Raw genomic sequence first — 23,221 nt, 5'->3', positions numbered from 1 at the left:
AGGCCTAAAAGCATGATGTCCATTTATTTTTTTGCTAAATATAACGACCCAGAAAGATAAAAACGTTGTCTTTTGGGGATTCTTTCCATCCGCTGGGATGTCATGAGTGCAACAACAGTGGAATTCTGTGTGAAGCCACTTCACAGGCAGTGTTTGGACGTTTGCTTCTGGCGTGCACACTTGTGTTGAGGTACAGCAGATGTGAGGCTTGTCTATTTGTGGATTTAGTGTTGCTCTGACAGCTGCGAGAAGACCGTCGCGGCAAGGCAGGGGTTTTGTTTGCTAGTTTGCAGGATTAGACAAAGAGCTGGCTGGTGCAATTCTTGCAAAATGTCAGAAAAGGGAGTTACGGGATTTTAGCTCCAGTCCACAATTGTAATAACTCATAGCATGGGTGTCAAACTCTGATATTGCCCTTGAGGCAATATCAAATTAACATTAGAGCTGTAACACCGCATTCACCACTAATACTCATACTCGTCAACCCTCCCGATTTTCCCCGGGAGACTCCCGAAGTTCAGTGCCCCTCCCGATTTCCACCCGGACAATAATATTGGGGGCGGGCCGTAAAAGCACTGCCTTTGGCGTTCTCTACATGTCGCCACGTCCGCTTTTCCTCCATACAAACAGCGTGCCGGCCCACTCACATAATATATGCGGCTCATACACACACACAAGTGTATGCAACGCATACTTGGTCAACAGCCATACAGGTCACACTGAGGTTGGCCGTATAAACAACTTTAACACTGTTACAAATATACGCAACACTGTGAACCCACAGCAAACGAGAATGACAAACACATTTCGGGAGAACATCCGCACCGTAACACAACATAAACACAATCGAACAAATACCCAGAACCCCTTGCATCACTAACTCTCCCGGGATTCTACAATATACATCCCCGCTAGCACCAAACCCCGCCCCAACTCAAACCCGCCGCATTCAATTTGTATTTTTATTTTATTTTATTTGATATGCCATTGATATTTTTAGATTATTATTATTTAAAACTCGATTTTGCATTTCACTATATAGCAGGGGTGTCAAACTCAAATACAGAGTGGGCCAAAATTTAAAACTGAACAAAGCCGCGGGCCAAGGTTGAACAAATTAACCTTTTAATAGGGACCCAAACAAGTTTTGCATTGAATATCAAACAAGCAAGGCTTATATAACTTTATAGTGACATGCAAAATCAAGTTTCAAATTATAATAATAATTATTAAAAAATATAAATGGCATATCAAATAAAATTTAGATAAAAATTGGGGAGGGCGGGGTTAGGTGGTAGCGGGGATGTATATTGTAGCGTCCCGGAAGAGTTAGTGCTGCAAGGGATTCTGGGTATTTCTTCTGTTGTGTTTATGTTGTGCTACGGTGCGGATGTTCTCCCAAAATGTGTTTGTCATTCTTGTTTGGTGTGCTTCACAGTGTGGCGCATATTTGTAAAAATGTTAAAGTTGTTTATACGGCCACCCTCAGTGTGACCCTTATGGCTGTTGATCAAGTATGCCTTGCATTCATTTGAGTGTGTTAGAGCCGCATGTATTATGCGACTGGGCCGGGACGTTGTTTGTATGGAGGAAAGGCGGACGTGACGACAGGCTGTAGAGGACGCAAAAGGCAGTGCCTTCAAGGCACGCCCCCAATATTGTTGTCCGGGTGGAAATCGGGAGAAATTCGGAAGAATGGTTGCCCAGGGAGATTTTTGGGAGGGGCACTGAACTTTAGGAGTCTCCCGGGAAAATCGTGAGGGTTGGCAAGTACGAGTATCAGTGGTGAATGCAGTGTTAAAGAGGCATAGCCGCTATATAACACCGGCGGGCCAGCTCTAATCTTAATTTGATATTACCTCAAGGGCCAAATGAAATTACACGGCGGGCCAAATTTGGCCCCCGGGCCAGAGTTTGACACCCATGCTATAAAGTTATATAAGCCTTGCTCGGTCAATATTCAATGCAAAACTTGTTTGGGTCCCTATTAAAGGATTCATTTGTTCAACCTCGGCCCGCGGCTTCGTTCAGTTTGAAATTTTGGCCCACTCTGTATTTGAGTTTGACACCCCTGACTTATAGCAACATTAAAGGAATAGAATGGGAACATTTTTACTTGACCCCCGGGGTCGTCTCTGGAAAACTTTAGCGGTCTTTGGAGGCTTTCTAGACGCAGTCGTAGCGACGCTGATAAGGTTTGATGTTTTGACGGATGATACCCCCCCCACCTCCAGTCACCGAATGTTTGCAGAACATTATTGAAGCAAAATTATTTGCAAACGTGTATCTCAACCTGCACGTGTGTACTAATATAGATTGATGGATGGATGGATAGATAGTACGTTATTGATTCCTTCAGTAGAATCAAAATTCCAGCAGCAGTGTACAGAATTGAGATCGAATTTAAAAAGTAAATAATGGGGGGTATAAATGGAAAAAAAAATCAAAAAATATTACATCCATCCATCCATCCATCATCTTCCGCTTATCCGAGGTCGGGTCGCGGGGGCAACAGCCTAAGCAGGGAAACCCAGACTTCCCTCTCCCCAGCCACTTCGTCTAGCTCTTCCCGGGGGATCCCGAGGCGTTCCCAGGCCAGCCGGGAGACATAGTCTTCCCAACGTGTCCTGGGTCTTCCCCGTGGCCTCCTACCGGTTGGACGTGCCCTAAACACCTCCCTAGGGAGGCGTTCGGGTGGCATCCTGACCAGATGCCCGAACCACCTCATCTGGCTCCTCTCGATGTGAAGGAGCAGCGGCTTTACTTTGAGTTCCTCCCGGATGGCAGAGCTTCTCACCCTATCTCTAAGGGAGAGCCCCGCCACACGGCGGAGGAAACTCATTTCGGCCGCTTGTACCCGTGATCTTATCCTTTCGGTCATGACCCAAAGCTCATGACCATAGGTGAGGATGGGAACGTAGATCGACCGGTAAATTGAGAGCTTTGCCTTCCGGCTCAGCTCCTTCTTCACCACAACGGACCGGTACAACGTCCGCATTACTGAAGACGCCGCACCGATCCGCCTGTTGATCTCACGATCCACTCTTCCCTCACTCGTGAACAAGACTCCTAGGTACTTGAACTCCTCCACTTGGGGCAGGGTCTCCTCCCCAACCCGGAGATGGCACTCCACCCTTTTCCGGGCGAGAACCATGGACTCGGACTTGGAGGTGCTGATTCTCATTCCGGTCGCTTCACACTCGGCTGCGAACCGATCCAGCGAGAGCTGAAGACCCCGGTCAGATGAAGCCATCAGGACCACATCATCTGCAAAAAGCAGAGACCTAATCCTGCGGTTACCAAACCGGAACCCCTCAACGCCTTGACTGCGCCTAGAAATTCTGTCCATAAAAGTTATGAACAGAATCGGTGACAAAGGACAGCCTTGGCGGAGTCCAACCTTCACTGGAAATGTGTTCGACTTACTGCCGGCAATGCGGACCAAGCTCTGGCACTGATCGTACAGGGAACGGACCGCCACAATAAGACAGTCCGATACCCCATACTCTCTGAGCACTCCCCACAGGACTTCCCGAGGGACACGGTCGAATGCCTTCTCCAAGTCCACAAAGCACATGTAGACTGGTTGGGCAAACTCCCATGCACCCTCAAGAACCCTGCCGAGAGTATAGAGCTGGTCCACAGTTCCACGACCAGGACGAAAACCACACTGTTCCTCCTGAATCCGAGGTTCGACTATCCGACGTAGCCTCCTCTCCAGTACACCTGAATAAACCTTACCGGGAAGGCTGAGGAGTGTGATCCCACGATAGTTGGAACACACCCTCCGGTCCCCCTTTTTGAAGAGAGGAACCACCACCCCGGTCTGCCAATCCAGAGGTACCGCCCCCGATGTCCACGCGATGCTGCAAAGTCTTGTCAACCAAGACAGCCCCACAGCATCCAGAGCCTTAAGGAACTCCGGGCGGATCTCGTCCACCCCTGGGGCCTTGCCACCGAGGAGCTTTTTAACTACCTCAGCGACCTCAGCCCCAGAAATAGGAGAGTCCACCACAGATTCCCCAGGCACTGCTTCCTCATAGGAAGACGTGTTGGTGGGATTGAGGAGGTCTTCGAAGTATTCCTTCCACCTGTCCACAACATCCGCAGTCGAGGTCAGCAGAACACCATCCGCACCATACACGGTGTTGATAGTGCACTGCTTCCCCTTCCTGAGGCGGCGGACGGTGGTCCAGAATCGCTTCGAAGCCGTCCGGAAGTCGTTTTCCATAGCTTCCCCGAACTCTTCCCATGTCCGAGTTTTTGCCTCCGCGACCGCTGAAGCTGCACACCGCTTGGCCCGTCGGTACCTGTCCACTGCCTCTGGAGTCCTATGAGTCAAAAGGACCCGATAGGACTCCTTCTTCAGCTTGACGGCATCCCTCACCGCTGGTGTCCACCAGGGGGTTTTAGGATTGCCGCCCCGACAGGCACCAACTACCTTGCGGCCACAGCTCCGATCTGCCGCCTCGACAATAGAGGTGCGGAACATGGTCCACTCGGACTCAATGTCCAGCACCTCCCTCGTGACATGTTCAAAGTTCTTCCGGAGGTGGGAATTGAAACTTTGTCTGACAGGAGACTCTGCCAGACGTTCCCAGCAGACCCTCACAATGCGTTTGGGCCTCCCAGGTCTGTCCGGCATCCTCCCCCACCATCGCAGCCAACTCACCACCAGGTGGTGATCGGTAGAAAGCTCCGCCCCTCTCTTCACCCGAGTGTCCATAACATGAGGCCGCAAATCCGATGACACAACTACAAAAAATATTACAATAAGAATAAAAATAAAAAGCAATAATGAGAATTAAAAAAAATAAAAAATGCTTCACGGTGGGAGAGGGGTTAGTGTGTCTGCCTCACAATATGAAGGTCCTGCAGTCCTGGGTTCAAATCCAGGCTCGGGATCTTTCCGTGTGGAGTTTGCATGTTCTCCCCGTGAATGCGTGGGTTCCCTCCGGGTACTCCGGCTTCCTCCCACTTCCAAAGACATGCACCTGGGGATAGGTTGATTGGCAACACTAAATTGGCCCTAGTGTGTGAATGTGAGTGTGAATGTTGTCTGTCTATCTGTGTTGGCCCTGCGATGAGGTGGCGACTTGTCCAGGGTGTACGCCGCCTTCCGCCCGATTGTAGCTGAGATAGGCGCCAGCGCCCCCGTGACCCCGAAAGGGAATAAGCGGTAGAAAATGGATGGATGGATGGATGGAATAAAAAATATCACAGTAAAATAAGAATATAACAAGAGAAACTAGGCAGTAGTGACCATGTTATGAAAAAGTATTGCACTGTTATTGTTTTGCGTTCCCCTGTCATCCTAGTACCCCCTTCACCCCCAGAGAGGAGTTGTACAGTCATTTATATTAATTTACATAGTTTTTTTTTTAGTAATTTACGTACAGTAATTTGTTTGTCTGTATATCACTGCGAGTGTGTGTATTCAGTGTGTTTTAAGTTGTCCGCCTGGCCCTAGTCAGAAAGAGCCCTCGATAGTCTGTCTACTTACACGTGACTTTTGCGACACTTTTGTCGTGTACGATTGGACGGGTGTCAAACTCCTTTTCATTGAGGGCCACATCGCAGTTATGGTTGCCCTATGAGGGCCGCGTTTAACAATGAGTAATATATGAATATACATATGTGTATATATTAGGGGTGTGGGAAAAATCGATTTGAATACGAATCGCGATTCTCACGTTGTGCGATTCAGAATCGATTCTCATTTTTTTGAAAATCGATTTTAAAAAATATATTTATATATGTATATATATTTTTTCTTTTTGTTATCAATCCAACAAACCACTACACAGCAATACCATAACAATGCAATCCAATTCCAAAACCAAACCTGACCCAGCAACACTCAGAACTGCAATAAACAGCAATTGAGAGGAGACACAAACACGACACAGAACAAACCAAAAGTAGTGAAACAAAAATGAATATTATCAACAACAGTATCAATATTAGTTATAATTTCAGCATAGCAGTGATTAAAAATCCCTCACTGACATTATCATTAGACATTTATAAAAATAATAAAAAAGAACAATAGTGTCACAGTGGCTTACACTTGCATCGCATCTCATAAGCTTGACAACACACTGTGTCCAATGTTTTCACAAAGATAAAATAAGTCATATTTTTGGTTCGTTTATTAGTTAAAACAAATTTACATTATTGCAATCAGTTGATAAAACATTGTCCTTTACAATTATAAAGGCTTTTTACAAAAATCTACTACTCTGCCAGCATGTCAGCAGACTGGGGTAGATCCTGCTGAAATCCTATGTATTGTATGAATACAGAATCGTTTTGAATCAGAAAAATATCGTTTTTGAATCGGGAATCGCGTTCAATCGAAAAAAATCGATTTATAATTGAATCGCGACCCCAAGAATCGATATTGAATCGAATCGTGGGACACCCAAAGATTCACAGCCTTAATATATATAATACATTAACATTTTTTTTTTTACATAAGCTGAAAAAAAAATCTTTACATTTTAATTTAAAGAAATGCAGCTCAGTCACCAGAATTTTACAGTAAAAGCTGTGTTTTTTTGTTTTTTTTACAGCTTATAAAAACATTGAATAAATGGAATGGAAAACCAATACCGCTGTTTTTAAAGTTAGAGTTAAAGTACCAGTGATTGTCACTTGTTTTTTCCCGTCTCCTTGTTCACCCCCTGGGAGGTGAGGGGAGCAGTGAGCAGCAGCGGTGCCGCGCCTGGGAATAGTTTTTGGTGATTTAACCCCCAATTCCAACCCTTGGTGCTGAATGCCAAGCAGGGAGATAATGGGTCCCATTTTATGGTCTTTGGTATGACTCGGCCGGGGTTTGAACTCACAACCTACCGATCTCAGGGCGGACACTCTAACCACTGGGCCACGTTTTAGCGGTAAAATTCATGCAACAGAGCTGACAGTTTTTTTTTTTTACTGTAAAATTTTGTTTCTATGTTTTTTTTTCTCAGTTTTTTAATGTTTTAGTGTCTTACTGTATATGGAAAAAAAACGGTACCAAAGTAAAAAGCTCAGTAGGTGGAATATAACCATAGAATCTATTGTCAATTTTACAGTCTCCAATTTGATTAATAATTTGTTTTGAAATCATAAGTTAAGCAGATATTTAAGTACAGTATTTGTCTTTATTTTAGCAACATTATTTTTCTAATACCTGATAATATACTATTTAGATTTTGATAATAATGAATTTTAAAAGACATGCAATTTTATGCAGTGCATGTTTTTTAATGTCAAAAGAAAATAAATATATTAAGATTAAGCATTTTATTAAAGGGGAACATTATCACCAAACCTATGCAAGCGTCAATATATACCTTGATGTTGCAGAAAAAAGACCATGTATTTTTTTAACCGATTTCCGAACTCTAAATGGGTGAATTTTGGCAAATTAAACGCCTTTCTGTTTATCGGTCTTTTAGCGATGACGTCAGAACGTGACGTCCCCGAGGTAACACACCCGCCATTTTCATTTTCACATTACAAACACCGGGTCTCAGCTCTGTTAATTTCCGTTTTTTTGACTATTTTTTGGAACCTTGGAGACATCATGCCTCGTCGGTGTGTTGTCGGAGGGTGTAACAACACTAACAGGGAGGGATTCAAGTTGCACCACTGGCAAGAAATCTGCCGCCAGACCCCCATTGAATGTACCAAAGTGTCTTCACATTTGACCGGCGATGCTAAGACAGACATGGCACAGAGATGTATGGATAACCTGCAGATGCATTTGGAACGATTAAGTCAACGAAATCACAAAAGTGAGTTTTGTTGATGTTGTTGACTTATGTGCTAATCAGACATATTTGGTCACGGCATGACTGCCAGCTAATCGATGCTAACATGCTACTCTAATCGATGCTAACATGCTATTTACGCTAGCTGTATGTACATTTGTAACTAGATATCCACATTTAATGCGAAACAAACACTTACCAATCGACGGATTTAAGTTGCTTCAGTGTCACAAGATGCGAAAGTCCTGATCGTTTGGTCCGCACATTTTACCGGCGATGCTAATAAGGCAGCCATGCTATGGGCCACTTCATTAGGTACACCCACGCTATGGCCGAATAGCGTCAATAGCTATTCGCTCAATAGCTTCAATTTCTTCTTCAATTTCGTTTTTGCTATCTGCCTCCATACTCCGATTATCTGTTTCAATACATGCGTAATCTGTTGAATCGCTTAAGCCGCTGAAATACTAGTCTGAATCCGAGCTAATGTCGCTATATCTTGCTGTGGTAACCGCCATGTTGTTTGTATTGGCAGCCCTGTGTGACGTCACAGGGAAATGGATAGTGGTTTCGAAGATAGCGAAAATAAGGCACTTTTAAGCTTTATTTAGGGATATTCAGGGACCGGTAAAAATTTGAAAAAAACTTCAAAAATCACAACAAGCCACTGGGAACTGATTTTTATTGTTTTTAACCCTTTTGAAATTGTGATAATGTTCCCCTTTAACGCATATTATTTCTAGGCTTTCGCGGGCCACATAAAATAATGTGGCGAGCCAGATTAGGCCCCCAGGCCTTGAGTTTGACACCTGTAGTGTAATACAACAGGTGCATTCACAAGTACCTGCGTGTAACACAATCTGCGCATGCGTATCTATGATCTGCGAGAAGCAGGAACCCTCCATCGCAGGGCTATTCAACTACATAACGAAGGGGGACGCAGTTTTATGAGCCCCAAATCTCAGGGGCTATACATCGACATTTGGACTGTTTTATTCCTTTGAGATTGCGTTTACTTAATTGCAAAGTAAACACATCTGCTTTCACACTGCTGGATTAGACAGTTAGTTAAGAGCATGAAGGAACAGAAGCTCCAGAAGTTTTGTTAGTGGTTGATGTTTTTTTCTTTTGCATTATTTACCTTCCTCAATTTTATTTGTTTACACGTCTTCCCTCATTTGGGTTTGTAAAACTGAAAATATCAACATGAAATAAACATTACAAAATGTGTATTTTCCATAAACAAAATAGAAGGTTTAGTGTTAATACATTTACAAACAAAACTAGAGATGTTTACGCAATAGATGTGGCTCAACACAATTAAACCTGTTATCGACCTCTACTGGTCAAATTTAGCGCTACATGTATTAACAAGATTTGCTCGTCAGCCACAAAACCAGACGAGCACTGGCTCGGGGGGCAGAGTATTCACACTTTGCAGTTAAAATTCCCATTTTTTCACAATTTATGTAGGGTTTTTTCAGGGTCGATCTTTCTGTGTGGAGTTTGCATGTTCTACCCGTGACTGCGTGGGTTCCCTCCGGGTACTCCGGCTTCCTCCCACCTCCAAAGACATGCACCTGGGGATAGGTTGATTGGCAACACTAAATTGTGTGAGTGTGAATGTTGTGTGTGTTGGCCCTGCGAAGAGGTGGCGACTTGTCCAGGGTGTATACCCGCCTTCCTCCCGAAAGCAGCTGAGATAAGCTCCAGCACCCCCCGCAACCCTGAAAGGGACAAGCGGTAGAAAATGGATGGATGGATTTGACCCATTTTTTATTTGAATGAGTAGTCAGTCCTCTTCGTCTCACCCAACTGCTGCTTCACTGTGACGGTATAGCTCGTTTGGTAGAGTGGCCGTGCCAGCAACTTGAGGGTTCCAGGTTCGATTCCCGCTTTCGCCATCCTAGTCACTGCCGTTATGTCCTTGGGCAAGACACTTTACCCACCTGCTCCCAGTGCCACCCACACTGGTTTAAATGGAACTTAGATATTGGGTTTCACTATGTAAAGTGCTTTGAGTCACTAGAGAAAAGCGCTATATAAATATAATTCACTTCACATCAATGCCTGGCTTGTGCCCCCTGTGGGGTGGTAATAGTACTACACACATGATCAACCCTAGTTTGAATGGTTTCATCAAGCCTATTTGGGTGATGGGATGTTGTTGACATCCCACCGGGTTGTGAGTTTTTCCTTGCCCCTATGTGGGCTCTGAACCGAGGATGTCGTTGTGGCTTGTGCAGCCCTTTGAGACACTTGTGATTTAGGGCAATATAAATAAACATTGATTGATTGATTGATGTTCGGGGGGCCAAATGAAAAGCTTAAGGCTGGGTCTTGGCGTCTCTTTATCACACGCCTCAGCTGTACATTGCTTCTGATTAGTTTAAATTGCGTGGATCCATATTGTTGTTACTCAGCCAGCGTTTGTGGGTCTGACGGACCCCTTGCATTTTGTAGCTTTTAATGCCTCACTATCAAACACTTTTATGTTAAAATACTGAACAGATGTTTACTTTATCCCAATGAACATCTGATAAACATCAAGAGGGTCAAATGTGCGAGAAAATGAGAGCAGACAGTGTTGACAAACAATGTTGCAACCTTGTGTGGGAAGCACAGGTGCAAAAACACATCAATAAATCCAACACTTTTAGGTTAAAATACTGAACAGATGTTTACCTTATACCAATAAACATCTGGTCAGTATTTTAACATAAAAGTGTTTGATTGTGAGGCATTAAAAGCCACAAAATGAATATGAACGTTGCACGGTAAGATTTCTCTGCCAGTTTCTGCATCCCACAGGGATTCTATTTTTGTGTTTCTGCACCTGCGGTTCCCACATAACGTTGCAACATTGTCAACACTTTCTGCTCTCATTTTCTCGCACATTTGACCCTCTGATGTTCTGTGTACCTACACTCTGTCCTCCTCCTGTCTAGGCCTGCTGTGTGTGTGTGGCACACACAACATCAATTGTATGGTGTCTGGTCATTAAATATGTATTCTGATATATGTTTTTTCACAGAAAATGAGCCAAAGTCAGTGAGTCTCAGTTTGAAAAAATAATTAATTGTATCAATTTTGTTTTAATAAAAATGAAAACGGGTCCCAAATACCTGAAAATCACAGAAGGGTTAAATAGCACATGAAACTTTTGATCAGTGAAGAAGTCCCACACAATTTGATGCCATGTTTGTTTCCAATAGGGTTGTATTGTATACCGGTACTAGTATAGTACCACAATACTAATAAATTATATTCGGTACTATACCACCTCTAATAAGTACCGGTCTCCGCTCCTCCTTTTTTTAACGGGATTGACGGCGTGTCGTTACGTTATGACATTGAAATTAGTTTTGCTTGCAATTTTGCTGTGACAATAATATTCTTTTCTACATTGCTGGTTTTACAAGCAGAGGAGCATGTTCGGCAGGGCACAATCACAGAGTACACACAATGTGTAGACAGAAAAGGAAGAACTGACGCATTTTGGCCTAAAAAACTAAAGATAAAGGTGAAGCTATAACACTGAAACGCCCTCAGGAAGCATTACTTTACGACATGGCTAGCTAGCTAGCAGCTAGCGTCCATCCGCAATCGGCAGTGTTTTAGCTACTTCTAAATCATTAATCCTCGGAGAATAGCTAAACATGCTTCACTAAACAAACGCCATTGGTGGATCTACACCTGACATCCACAGTAATGATACCAAGTACAGAAGCGTATCTAGTCGATACTACTATGAGTACATCAATATTTTTTATCGGCACAAACATTTTTCTTTTTCCTTTTTAAAAGTCCTTTTATGTTTATAAACTAAGGAAATACGTCCGTGGACAAACAAGGACTTTGAATATGACCAATGTATGATCCTTTAACTACTTGGTATCGGATCGATACCTAGATTTTTGGTATCATCCAAAAATAATGTAAAGTATCCAAACAACAGAAAAATAAGTGATTATTACATTTTAACAGAAGTTTAGATAGAACATGTTAAAGGAGAAAATAATCAGATATTGACTATAAATGAACAAGTGGATTAATGATCCATTTTTACAGTTTGTCCCTCATAATGATGACAAAATAATAAAAAGAAAAATGACACAATATGTTACTGCAAATGTCAGCAGACTAATTAGGATCCTGTGTTTGTTTACTTCCTATTAAAAGACAAATTGTCTAGTACAGGGTTTTCCAACCATTTTTGAGCCGAGGCACATTTTTTGCATTGAAAAAATCCGGAGGCACATCACCAGCAGAAGTCCTTAAAAAACGAAACTCAGTTGACTATAAAAAGTCGTTGTCGCAATTGTTGGATATGTCTTCAAACCATAACTATAGATCTTCTCTCAAAATTGGTGTACTGTCACCATCTGTCACATTACGCGGTCACTTATTTGGAGTTGTTTGCTGTTTTCCTGTGTGTAGTGTTTTAGTTATTGTCTTGCGCTCCTATTTTGGTGGCTTTTTCTTTTCTTTTTTTTGGTATTTTCCTGTAGCAATTTCATGTCTTCCTTTGAGCGATATTTCCCGTGTCTACTTTGTTTTAGCAATCAAGAAGACTTCAGTTGTTTTTATCCATCTTTGATGGACAGTGTTGATTGTCATGTCATGTCCGGATGTACTTTGTGGACGCCGTCTGCTCCACACGCTGTTATTCTTTGCTGTCGTCCAGCATTCTGTTTTCGTTTACTTTGCAGCCAGTTCAGTTTTAGTTTTGTTCTGCATAGCCTTCCCTAAGCTTCAATTACTTTTCTTAGGGGCACCCACCTTTTGTTTATTTTTGGTTGAAGCATTAGACACCTTTTTAGCTGCACGCTGCCACCCGCTGTTTCCGACATATACAAAGCAATTAGCCACCTACTGATATGGAAGAGCACCAATACATAATTTGCAGGCTATAGTTACTGGTTTGCAAAAAATATTTTTAACCCAAATAGGTGAAATCAGATAATCTCCCACGGCACATCAGACTGTATCTGTATCTCTAGTACAGGGGTAGGGAACCTATGGCTCTAGAGCCAGATGTGGCTCTTTTGATGACTGAGTCTGGCTCGCAGATAAATCTTAGCTGACATTGCTAAACACAATAAGTAATGAATAATTCCGCCGGTAATCACAGTGTCAAAAATAACGTTCAAAATCCATCCATTCAGTTTCTACCGCACCTGTTCAAGAAATCGCATTAATGGTAAGAAGTCATTTATTTATTGTTGGTTAACTTCAGAATAACAATGTTATTAAAAACAATAAGAGACTTTTTATACTCTAAAAATGTTGGTCTTACTTAAAAATGCATGCATCATCATCATTTATTTTTATTCCTTTCATGAAAATGCATATATAAAAGCCACGTACAATTGACACTTTCATAGTTTTTTTGTTTCTTATGCATTTCCATGACCTGACCAGAAAGGAGCAGATGGAAGAATGATATTCTTATATTTATCTGCCCCCTTTTTAACACAAATTATTTTCGATGACTTTATAACTGTTCCCTCCAACAACACCCGAACTCCAACATACTTTCCAATTTTCCATTAAGCATTTTCACAATGACACGTCCAATCTAAATCAAAATTCAGTTTGATATAATTCCAGTTTTCTTTTTTTATAACTCCTTTTAAAAACAAAGATATTCTTACAGCTTTTTAAGTCTTTGTTTAGAGAATTCCATACTTTCACAGACAAGCACATTTGTTTCAAATTTGTTGGCACTCTTGGATGTTTAAAGTCATACGGCCTTCTGTGGTTCTCATCTTTAGATGTGAGCACAAATAACTTTTGTATGTCCTTTGGAATAAACTTTACTTCTCGCTTTGAACATCATTAATAGAGTATTCAATTCTACAATGTCTTTTAGTTTTAGTAATCCTGACCTAACGAAGAGTGGTTTTGTCTGGTCTCTATATCGTAATTTTTAAAATGATACAAATTGCCCTTTTCTGTGAAATAAAGGCATTATGTTGCTATGATATGTATTTCCCAATATTTCTGCACAATAATTGAATTAAGATAGAATAATAGTTGTATTCAGTCTTAAAAAAAATATTATATGACTCTCACGGAAATACTTTTTAAAATATTTGGCTTGTATGGCTCTCTCAGCTAAAAAGGTTCCCGACCCCTGCTCTAGTATGTTCACTAGATTATCTAAGGACAAAATTGTTTTTTGAGTGCAATAAGAAACATGTACCGTAAGATTTTTTGGTAAAATAAAGCCATTAAACACCATTTTTTGTGGTTCCCTTTTATATAGAATCAATCAATCAATCAATGTTTATTTTTATAGCCCCAAATCACAAATGTCTCAAAGGACTGCACAAATCATTACGACTACAACATCCTCGGAAGAACCCACAAAAGGGCAAGGAAAACTCACACCCAGTGGGCAGAGAGAATTCACATCCAGTGGGACGCCAGTGACAATGCTGACTATGAGAAACCTTGGAGAGGACCTCAGATGTGGGCAACCCCCCCTCTCTAGGGGACCGAAAGCAATGGATGTCGAGCGGGTGAAAGTTCAATCCATAGTGGCTCCAACACAGCCGCGAGAGTTCAGTTCAAGCGGATCCAAGACAGCAGCGAGAGTCCCGTCCACAGGAAACCATCTCAAGCGGATCAGCAGCGTAGAGATGTCCCCAACCGATACAGGCGAGCGGTCCATCCTGGGTCCCGACGAGCGGTCCATCCTGGGTCTCGACTCTGGACAGCCAGTACTTCAAAGTATTGAAGTATAGAAAAGTATTGAAATACATTTTGGCACCGGTACCAAAATATTCGTATCAGGACAACCCTAGTTTGCAATGAACTCGGGGGGATCAATAAAGTACTTTTTTTTCTTTTCTAAGTTTTACGACAGGCCTGGAAGTAGGGAGATATTGATTGATTGATTGATACTTTTATTAGTAGATTGCACAGTACAGTACATATTCCGTACAATTGACCACTAAATGGTAACACCCGAATAAGTTTTTCAACTTGTTTAAGTCGGGGTCCACGTTAATCAATTCATGGAAAGGAGCGCTTGGTTTGCTCACCCTAACCTGCCTACAGCACGGGCAATTAAAAGTTAAAGTACCAATGATTGTTACACAATCTAACCCCATTGGAGCGTTTGTATTTCCATCTGATGTATTTCTTAATATTGTCAGATATCCATCAGTATGTTGTTGCCACACTCCTCCAACCACAGCAGTCGCAATGCAACCCAGACACTGACTACAGTTTTTTTTCCCCCCCCTGTCTTCCTCGTCAGGTGCGTGTTCCGTTTCCCCAGCACGGTCATCAAGATCCAGTTCATCTCGCTCCTCGCCGTCGAGGAGCGGCGGGAAAAGGAAGCGCCCTCTCCGCCCGTGCGCCCCCTCCTGCCGCACATCTCCCCCCTCAAGATCAGCATTCCCACCATGCAGCAGCACGAGGAGCACATCAGGGCGTTCGGGTCGCCGTTGCCGTCGCCCACAGGAACCATCAGGTACGCACACACGGGGGCGCGAGAGGCAATCACGTAACAGCATTTTTAAGTGTTAGTAAAGAACTATCTTAAAGGATGCAGATAAAAAAATAAACGGTAACTTCAGGGGAGGCGTGGAAAAAATGTCCCCTAAAAGAATTGAGAAGCGCCGGGTTTAAGTATTTTATTGATACTTCCCGTATTTCCTGGAATTGCCGCCGGGGCGCTAATTAATTTAAAACCTCTTCTCAATCCGGCGTTTACCAAAGGCATGCGGTAAAGGCAAGCATGCGCGAATTATTTTAAAACCTCTTTTCACTCCAGCAATTACCAAAAGCATGCGGTAAATTTAGGCCTGCGCTTATAAATTTGAGTGTGATGTAAGAATGCCATCATGAAAAGCACATTTGAAGGGGAACATTATCACAATGTCAAAAGGGTTAAAAACAATAAAAATCAGTTCCCGGTGGCTTTTTGTATTTTTTGAAGTTTTTTTCAAAATTTTACCGGTCCTGGAATATCCCAAAATAAAACTTTAAAGTGCCTTATTTTTGCTATCTTGGAAACTACTATCCATTTCTCTGTGACGTCACACAGTGCTGCCAATGTAAACAAAAAATGGCGAATAGCACAGCAAGTTATAGCGACATTAGCTCGGATTCAAACTCGGATTTCAGCGGCTTAAGCGATTCAACAGATTATGCATGTATTGAAACAGATGGTCGGAGTATGGAGGCAGATAGCGAAAACGAAATTGAAGAAGAAATTGAAGCTATTGAGCGAATAGCTATTGACGCTATTCGGCCATAGCGTGGGTGTACCTAATGAAGTGGCCCATAGCATGGCTGCCTTATTAGCATCGCCGGTAAAATGTGCGGACCAAACGATCAGGACTTTCGCATCTTGTGACACTGGAGCAACTTAAATCCGTCGATTGGTAAGTGTTTGTTTCGCATTAAATGTGGGTATCTAGTTTCAAATGTTCATACAGCTAGCGTAAATAGCACGTTAGCATCGATTAGCATAGCATGTTAGCATCGATTAGCTGGCAGTCACGCCGTGACCAAATATGTCTGATTAGCACATAAGTCAACAACATCAACAAAACTCACCTTTGTGATGTCGTTGACTTAATCGTTGCAAATGCATCCGTAGGTTATCCATACATCTCTGTGCCATGTCTGTCTTAGCATCGCCGGTCAAATGTGAAGACACTTTGGTACATTTAATAGGGGTCTGGCGGCAGATTTCTTGCCAGTGGTGCAACTTGAATCCCTCCCTGTTAGTGTTGTTACACCCTCCGACAACACAGACCGATAAACAGAAAGGCGTTTAATTTGCCAAAATTTACCCATTTAGAGTTTGGAAATCAGTTAAAAAAATACATGGTCTTTTTTCTGCAACATCAAGGTATATATTGACGCTTGCATAGGTCTGGTGATAATGTTCCCCTTTAATAAAAAAAACGTCATTATGGTCTTACCTTTACTTATAAATGAAGTCCATGCGCAGCTCCTTCTGATCAAAAGCATCGATAACTGGTTTATAGAAGTCTTCCTTATCTTTCTTCCGTTTTGAAAGTCTCTCTGTCTCGATGGAGATCTTCCTATATTACCTCCTGCTGATTGAAGGTCCAGTTTAGAAAACTGTTATATTTTTGATATGTAATCCTCCATGTTAAAAGTGCAAGCGAGAGGAAAAAATAAACGATCGCTGCTTGTTGTCACTTCTTCTGCAGCCGAGTAGTCGCAAGAAGGATCACTAGCGCCCTCTACCACCAGGAGGCGGGAGTCATTTAATGACTCATATTTGACACACGCAGCTACGGTATATTAATAAAACATAGCTGCTTACTGTTCTTTTTAGCATATTCAATAGCTTGGACCTTAAATCCTACTGAATAGCTCTTAATCTTCTTCTCTTTATGCGATTTCAAATGATTGAAATCAGCCTCCTCCATTTTGAAAATGATGACAGGTGAAGTGTCACTCCTGACGTGACGAGTTTGACCCGGCGGAAATTCTAGGAATATGCTAATTATTTTGCGAAACAAGTTTGACCCGGCGGAAATTCTAGGAATATGCTAATTATTTTGCGAAACAAGTTTGACCCGGCGGAAATTCTAGACATGCGCTAATCAAAATAATATTTTGCGAAACGAGTTTGACCCGGCAGTAATTCTAGGCAGGCGCATACTATATACCCGGCGGCAATTCAAGGAAGTACGGTATCTTGAATATACTTTAAAAACGACACACATTCTAAACAGTGAATTATATTTCCCTGAAAAAAAAATATACTTCAGTAATAAAAATAATATTTTCAGAGAAGGGTTGCAGCTATCGATTATTTTTCTAATCAAAAATCTTTCAATTCGTCTGTCCGGTGAATGGAGTAATCTGATAAACACACTTTACAGCCTAAATGTGTATTTTAGGGAAAACTGTTAACTTTTTGTGTGGCATAAGTTTCATTATTTTTTTCTGATAAATAACATTGAAATACTTTGTTCTTTTTTTCCCAGACGGCTTGTTTTGGTTTTTATTTCAAACATATTATTAATAATGTTCCAATGATTCACGTAGAAGGAGGAAATCCTTCTAGGAAGTTTGAAAACAAACACAATAAATGAAAAAACAAAACCAAGCGTAGAAACGACAGCTTATTGAGCCCCCCTCCACTCCCCCCAACTAAAATTGCACGTTTTTAATATGCGTGCATGAATAAAAATCATTAATTAATCCAAAAAACAGAATAAAATTCAAAGTTGCGTTTTTTAATTATTCATGATGAGGTGCGACTTGTCCAGGGTGTACCCCGCCTTCCGCCTGAATGCCGCTGAGATAGGCTCCAGCACCCACCACGACCCTTGAAAGGGACAAGCGGTAGGAAATAGATGGATGGACGGATTTTATTTTTAAGACAATAGTGTATTAACTCATTTTGAATTACAATATTTTCAATTATGCAATTTAATAATACATTTTATCTTAAAGGCCTACTGAAATGAGATTTTCTTATTCAAACGGGGATAGCAGGTCCATTTTATGTGTCATACTTGATCATTTCGCGATATTGCCATATTTTTGCTGAAAGGATTTAGTAGAGAACATCCACGATAAAGTTTGCAACTTTTGGTCGCCAATAAAAAAGCCTTGCCTGTACCGGAAGTAGCAGACGATGTGCGCGTGACGACACGGATTGTAGAGCTCCTCACATCCTCACATTGTTTACAATCATAGTCACCAGCAGCTAGAGCGATTCAAACCGAGAAAGCGACAATTTCCCCATTATTTTGAGCGAGGATGAAAGATTCGTGGATGAGGATAGTGAGAGTAAAGGACTAGAAAAAAAAAAAGAGTGCAATGGGAGCGATTCAGATGTTATTAGACACATTTACTAGGATAATTCTGGAACATTCCTTATCTGCTTATTGTGTTACTAGTGTTTTAGTGAGATTATATAGTCGTACCTAAAAGTCGGAGGGGTGTGGTGACCGCCAGTGTCTCTGAGGGAAGCCACGTTTCTCGACGAGGCGAAGCGAAGGCCGCTGTTGGGGGCCTTTCTGAGCTTTTTTTCCCCCTCCTCCACGGTGGAAGCATCCCAAGTTTGTGGGCGGCCGTTCAGAGGAGGCAAGAAAGTCCGCAGCTGCCTCTTTGACAGGTGCACGAGGAACGACGCAAGCTCCGCTCATGTCTACGGTAAGAGCCGACTTATTACCACAGTTTTCTCACCAAAACCTGCCGGTTGACATGTGGTAGAGAACAATGTTTGCTTGACTGCTCTGTTCCATAGTAAAGCTTCACCTTCGGGAATGTAAACAAGGTAACACCGGCTGTGTTTGTTTTGCTAAAGGCAGCCGCAATACACCGCTTCCCACCTACATCTTTCTTCTTTGACGTCTCCATTATTAATTGAACAAATTGCAAAAGATTCAGCAACATAGATGTCCAGAATACTGTGTAATTACGCAATTAAAGCGGACGGGCTGGAACAAAATGTCCGCTACAATCCGAGATGTCACGCGCACGCATCATCATGCTGACGTTTTCAGCAGGATATTTCGCGCGAAATTTAAAATTGCAATTTAGTAAACTAAACCGGCCGTATTGGCATGTGTTGCAATGTTAATATTTCATCATTGATATATAAACTATCAGACTGTGTGGTCGGTAGTAGTGGCTTTCAGTAGGCCTTTAATTCTTTTTATTTTTTATTTACCCATAAATCTGTAATTTTCTTAAAGGATTTGATGTGTTTCACATTTTCACACAACAGACGGAAATGAGACAAGGGAGTAGTTTTGCACTTTTGAGGAAGTGTAAACTTTGCAACACGACATTAGTGATGTTTACATGCACGTTCTTTTAAGTATTTTCAAAATCATGCTTTCTTGTAAGATGAATCTGCTGAATGTGAGTGCTGGAGGTTATCAAAAGTGCACCGGGAGCGTGACCGCCTTGTTTGTTTATTATCCGCCTTTTCTATACTTCTTTATCATGTGACCGCGGGGCTGACGTATGTTGACTTACTTCATAGCTCACACATTGTTTCCCTTCCTGGTTAAAGAGTAACTCTTTGCTTGCTGCTGTCAGCTGGAATATGCTCGCAGATCTTCTTTCTTCAGTATCATTGCGTGTGCGCCCTCTGGCGTCACTACACTTCAGCTGTGCTCCAGTGCGCATGCCTTATATGGCAACGGCTGCAGCTTCACGGCTCCTGATTGGTTCAAGATTGTTTTGCTTTTGAGGATGTTTTTTTTTTTTTTCTTTCTTAAAGTGGTCCATGGTGGTTTCCTTGAAAGTTCCCCCTCGCACATGGACACACACAACAGTCTGTTCCAGCATGGTGGTGTTGGGTGGGTGGGGGGGGGGGGGGGGGGGGGGGGGGGGGGGGGGGGGGGGGGCAATCATAGGATTGACTTGTCAGGCATACATTGTGTACAATGAGTGCACTACTTTGACTTTATGTTACAACGTACATAACATTTTGTTTGGGATTTGAAAACGGTATTTTCACAATTTTTGGTGACAAAATTCCACATTTCCATTCCAACCTCAAACCATTCAGAGAATTTTAGTTAGTAATTTCCCACGCCTGGAAACAAGTCATCATTTTCCCTTTTTTGATCTTGTGAATTCCAACTTCAATAATTATCAACGGATTACCGATATAGAATAGAATAGGAAGTACTTTATTGATCCCTGGGGGAAATTCAGCACCACAGTTCGATCTCAATAAACACTTAGGTATTTTTTTACACGTGAATATTATAAATACAGTCTATTATACAGCATTATTCACATGTGAATAACATAAATACGGTTTATTATACAGCATTAGTCACATGTGAATAATATAAATACAGTCTATTATACAGCAGTATTCACATGTGAATAATATGAATTCAGTTTATTATACAGCATTATTCACATGTGAATAACATAAATACGGTTTATAATACAGCATTAGTCACATGTGAATAATATAAATACAGTCTATTATACAGCAGTATTCACATGTGAATAACATAAATACGGTTTATTATACAGCATTAGTCACATGTGAATAATATAAATACAGTCTATTATACAGCATTATTTACATGTGAATAATATGAATACAGTCTATTATACAGCATTATTTACATGTGAATGATATAAATTCAGTTTATTATACAGCATTATTCACATGTGAATAATATGAATACAGTCTATTATACAGCATTATTTACATGTGAATAATATAAATTCAGTTTTTTATACAGCATTATTCACATGTGAGTAATATAAATACAGTCTATTATACAGCATTATTCACATGTGAATATTATAAATACAGTCTATTATACAGCATTATTCACATGTGAATATTATAAATACAGTCTATTATACAGCATTATTCACATGTGAATAACATAAATACGGTTTATTATACAGCATTAGTCACATGAGAATAATATAAATACAGTCTATTATACAGCAGTATTCACATGTGAATAATATGAATACAGTCTATTACACAGCATTATTCACATGTGAATAATATAAATAGTCTATTATACAGCATTATTCACATGTGAGTAATATAAATACATTCTATTATAGATTATTCACATGTGAGTAATATAAATACAGTCTATTATACAGAATTAGTCACATGTGAATAATATGAATACAGTTTATTATACAGCATTATTCACATGTGAATAATCTAAATACAGTCTATTATACAGCATTAGTCACATGTGAATAATATAAATACAGTTTATTATACAGCATTATTCACATGTGAATAACATAAATACAGTCTATTATACAGCATTTTTCACATGTGAATAACATAAATATAGTTTATTATACAGCATTATTCACATGTGAATAATCTAAATACAGTGTATTATACAGCATTATTCACATGTGAATAATCTAAATACAGTGTATTATACAGCATTATTCACATGTGAATAATCTAAATACAGTCTATTATACAGCATTAGTCACGTGAATAATCCAAATAGTCTATTATACAGCATTATTCACATGTGAATAACATAAATACAGTTTATTATACAGCATTATTCACATGTGAATAATATGAATACAGTCTATTATACAGCATTATTCACATGTGAATAACATAAATACAGTTTATTATACAGCATTATTCACATGTGAATAATCTAAATACAGTCTAGTATACAGCATTATTCACATGTGAATAATCTAAATAGTCTATTATACAGCATTAGTCACGTGAATAATCTAAATACAGTTTATTATACAGCATTATTCACATGTGAATAATATAAATACAGTATATTATACAGCATTATTCACATGTGAATAATCTAAATACAGTTTATTATACAGCATTATTCACATGTGAATAATATAAATACAGTATATTATACAGCATTATTCACATGTGAATAATATAAATACAGTATATTATACAGCATTATTCACATGTGAATAATATAAATACAGTCTATTATACATTCCAGTACTATCAAAAAGGAACATGTGCATTATACATATCAAGAAAACATTTTCAGGTTATTCGGGCAATGTACCGTATTTTCCGGACTGTAGAGCGCAGCGGAATATAAGCCGCACCCACGACATTTTAGAACAAAAAAATGTTTCCATATATTAGTCGCAGTTGTAAACGTTTTGAATAAAGTTATTAACACAGAAGTATTTTGTAAATGGTTATTTATACCTTAATTATCTTCAAAGGTCTAATGAAACAAAGCTATGACTGTGCACTAACCTCACTTAAATCAAGGCATTGCCATCCATCCATCCATTGCCTACCGCTTATTCACTTAGGGGTCGCTGGAGCCTATCTCAGCTACAATCGGGTGGAAGGCGGCGTACACCCTGAACAAGTCGCCACCTCATCAGAGGGCCTCAAGGCATTGCCATTTCACAAATTAATATTTAGCATTCAAAGAATAAAACAACCATACAGTTACGAAAATATTTATTTACCACTAGGACTGGTTTGGTGGCAGCAGGATTAGGTCCCTGCTTTTTGCGGATGTTGTGGTCTCGCTGGCTTCATCTGGCTTGGATCTTCAGCTCTCACTGGATCGGTTCGCAGCCAAGTGTGACAGCCGAGTCCACAGTTCTAGCCAGGTAATAAAGGGCTTGGGGACGAGATCCTGCCCCAAGTGGAGTTCAAGTACCACAGGGTCTTGTTCACCAGTGAGGGAAGAGTGGATCGTGAGATCGACAGCCAGAGCAGCGCAGTGGAGCGGACCCCGTATCGGTCCGTCGTGGTAAAAGAGGAGCTGGGCCGGAAGGTAAAGCTCTCAATTTACCAGTCGATCTACTATCCTATCTCACCTATGGTCGTGAGCTTTGGGTTATGACCAAAAGGACACGATCACGGGTATAAGCGGCCAAAATAAGTTTCCTCCGTCAGGTGGTAGGGAGAGAGAGGGTAAAAAGTAAAGCCCTGCTCCTCCACATCGAGATGAGCCAGATGA

At 40.9% G+C, this 23,221-nt stretch overlaps 1 protein-coding gene across 1 annotated transcript in view; it reads left to right on the top strand.

Moving 5' to 3' along the window:
• The window catches only part of foxk1 (forkhead box K1), a 51,982-nt gene that overhangs the window by 8,614 nt on the left and 20,147 nt on the right, over nucleotides 1–23,221 (top strand). Inside the window, exon 2 of the mRNA XM_061914150.1 lies at nucleotides 15,031–15,246. Within this exon, the coding sequence (XP_061770134.1) occupies nucleotides 15,031–15,246 (216 nt within the window). The remainder of the gene's footprint in view (nucleotides 1–15,030; nucleotides 15,247–23,221) is intronic.

Source organism: Nerophis ophidion, linkage group LG01 (genome assembly GCF_033978795.1).
Source record: "Nerophis ophidion isolate RoL-2023_Sa linkage group LG01, RoL_Noph_v1.0, whole genome shotgun sequence".
Lineage (NCBI taxonomy): Eukaryota > Metazoa > Chordata > Actinopteri > Syngnathiformes > Syngnathidae > Nerophis > Nerophis ophidion.
This window is presented reverse-complemented; position numbering and strand designations above follow the sequence as displayed.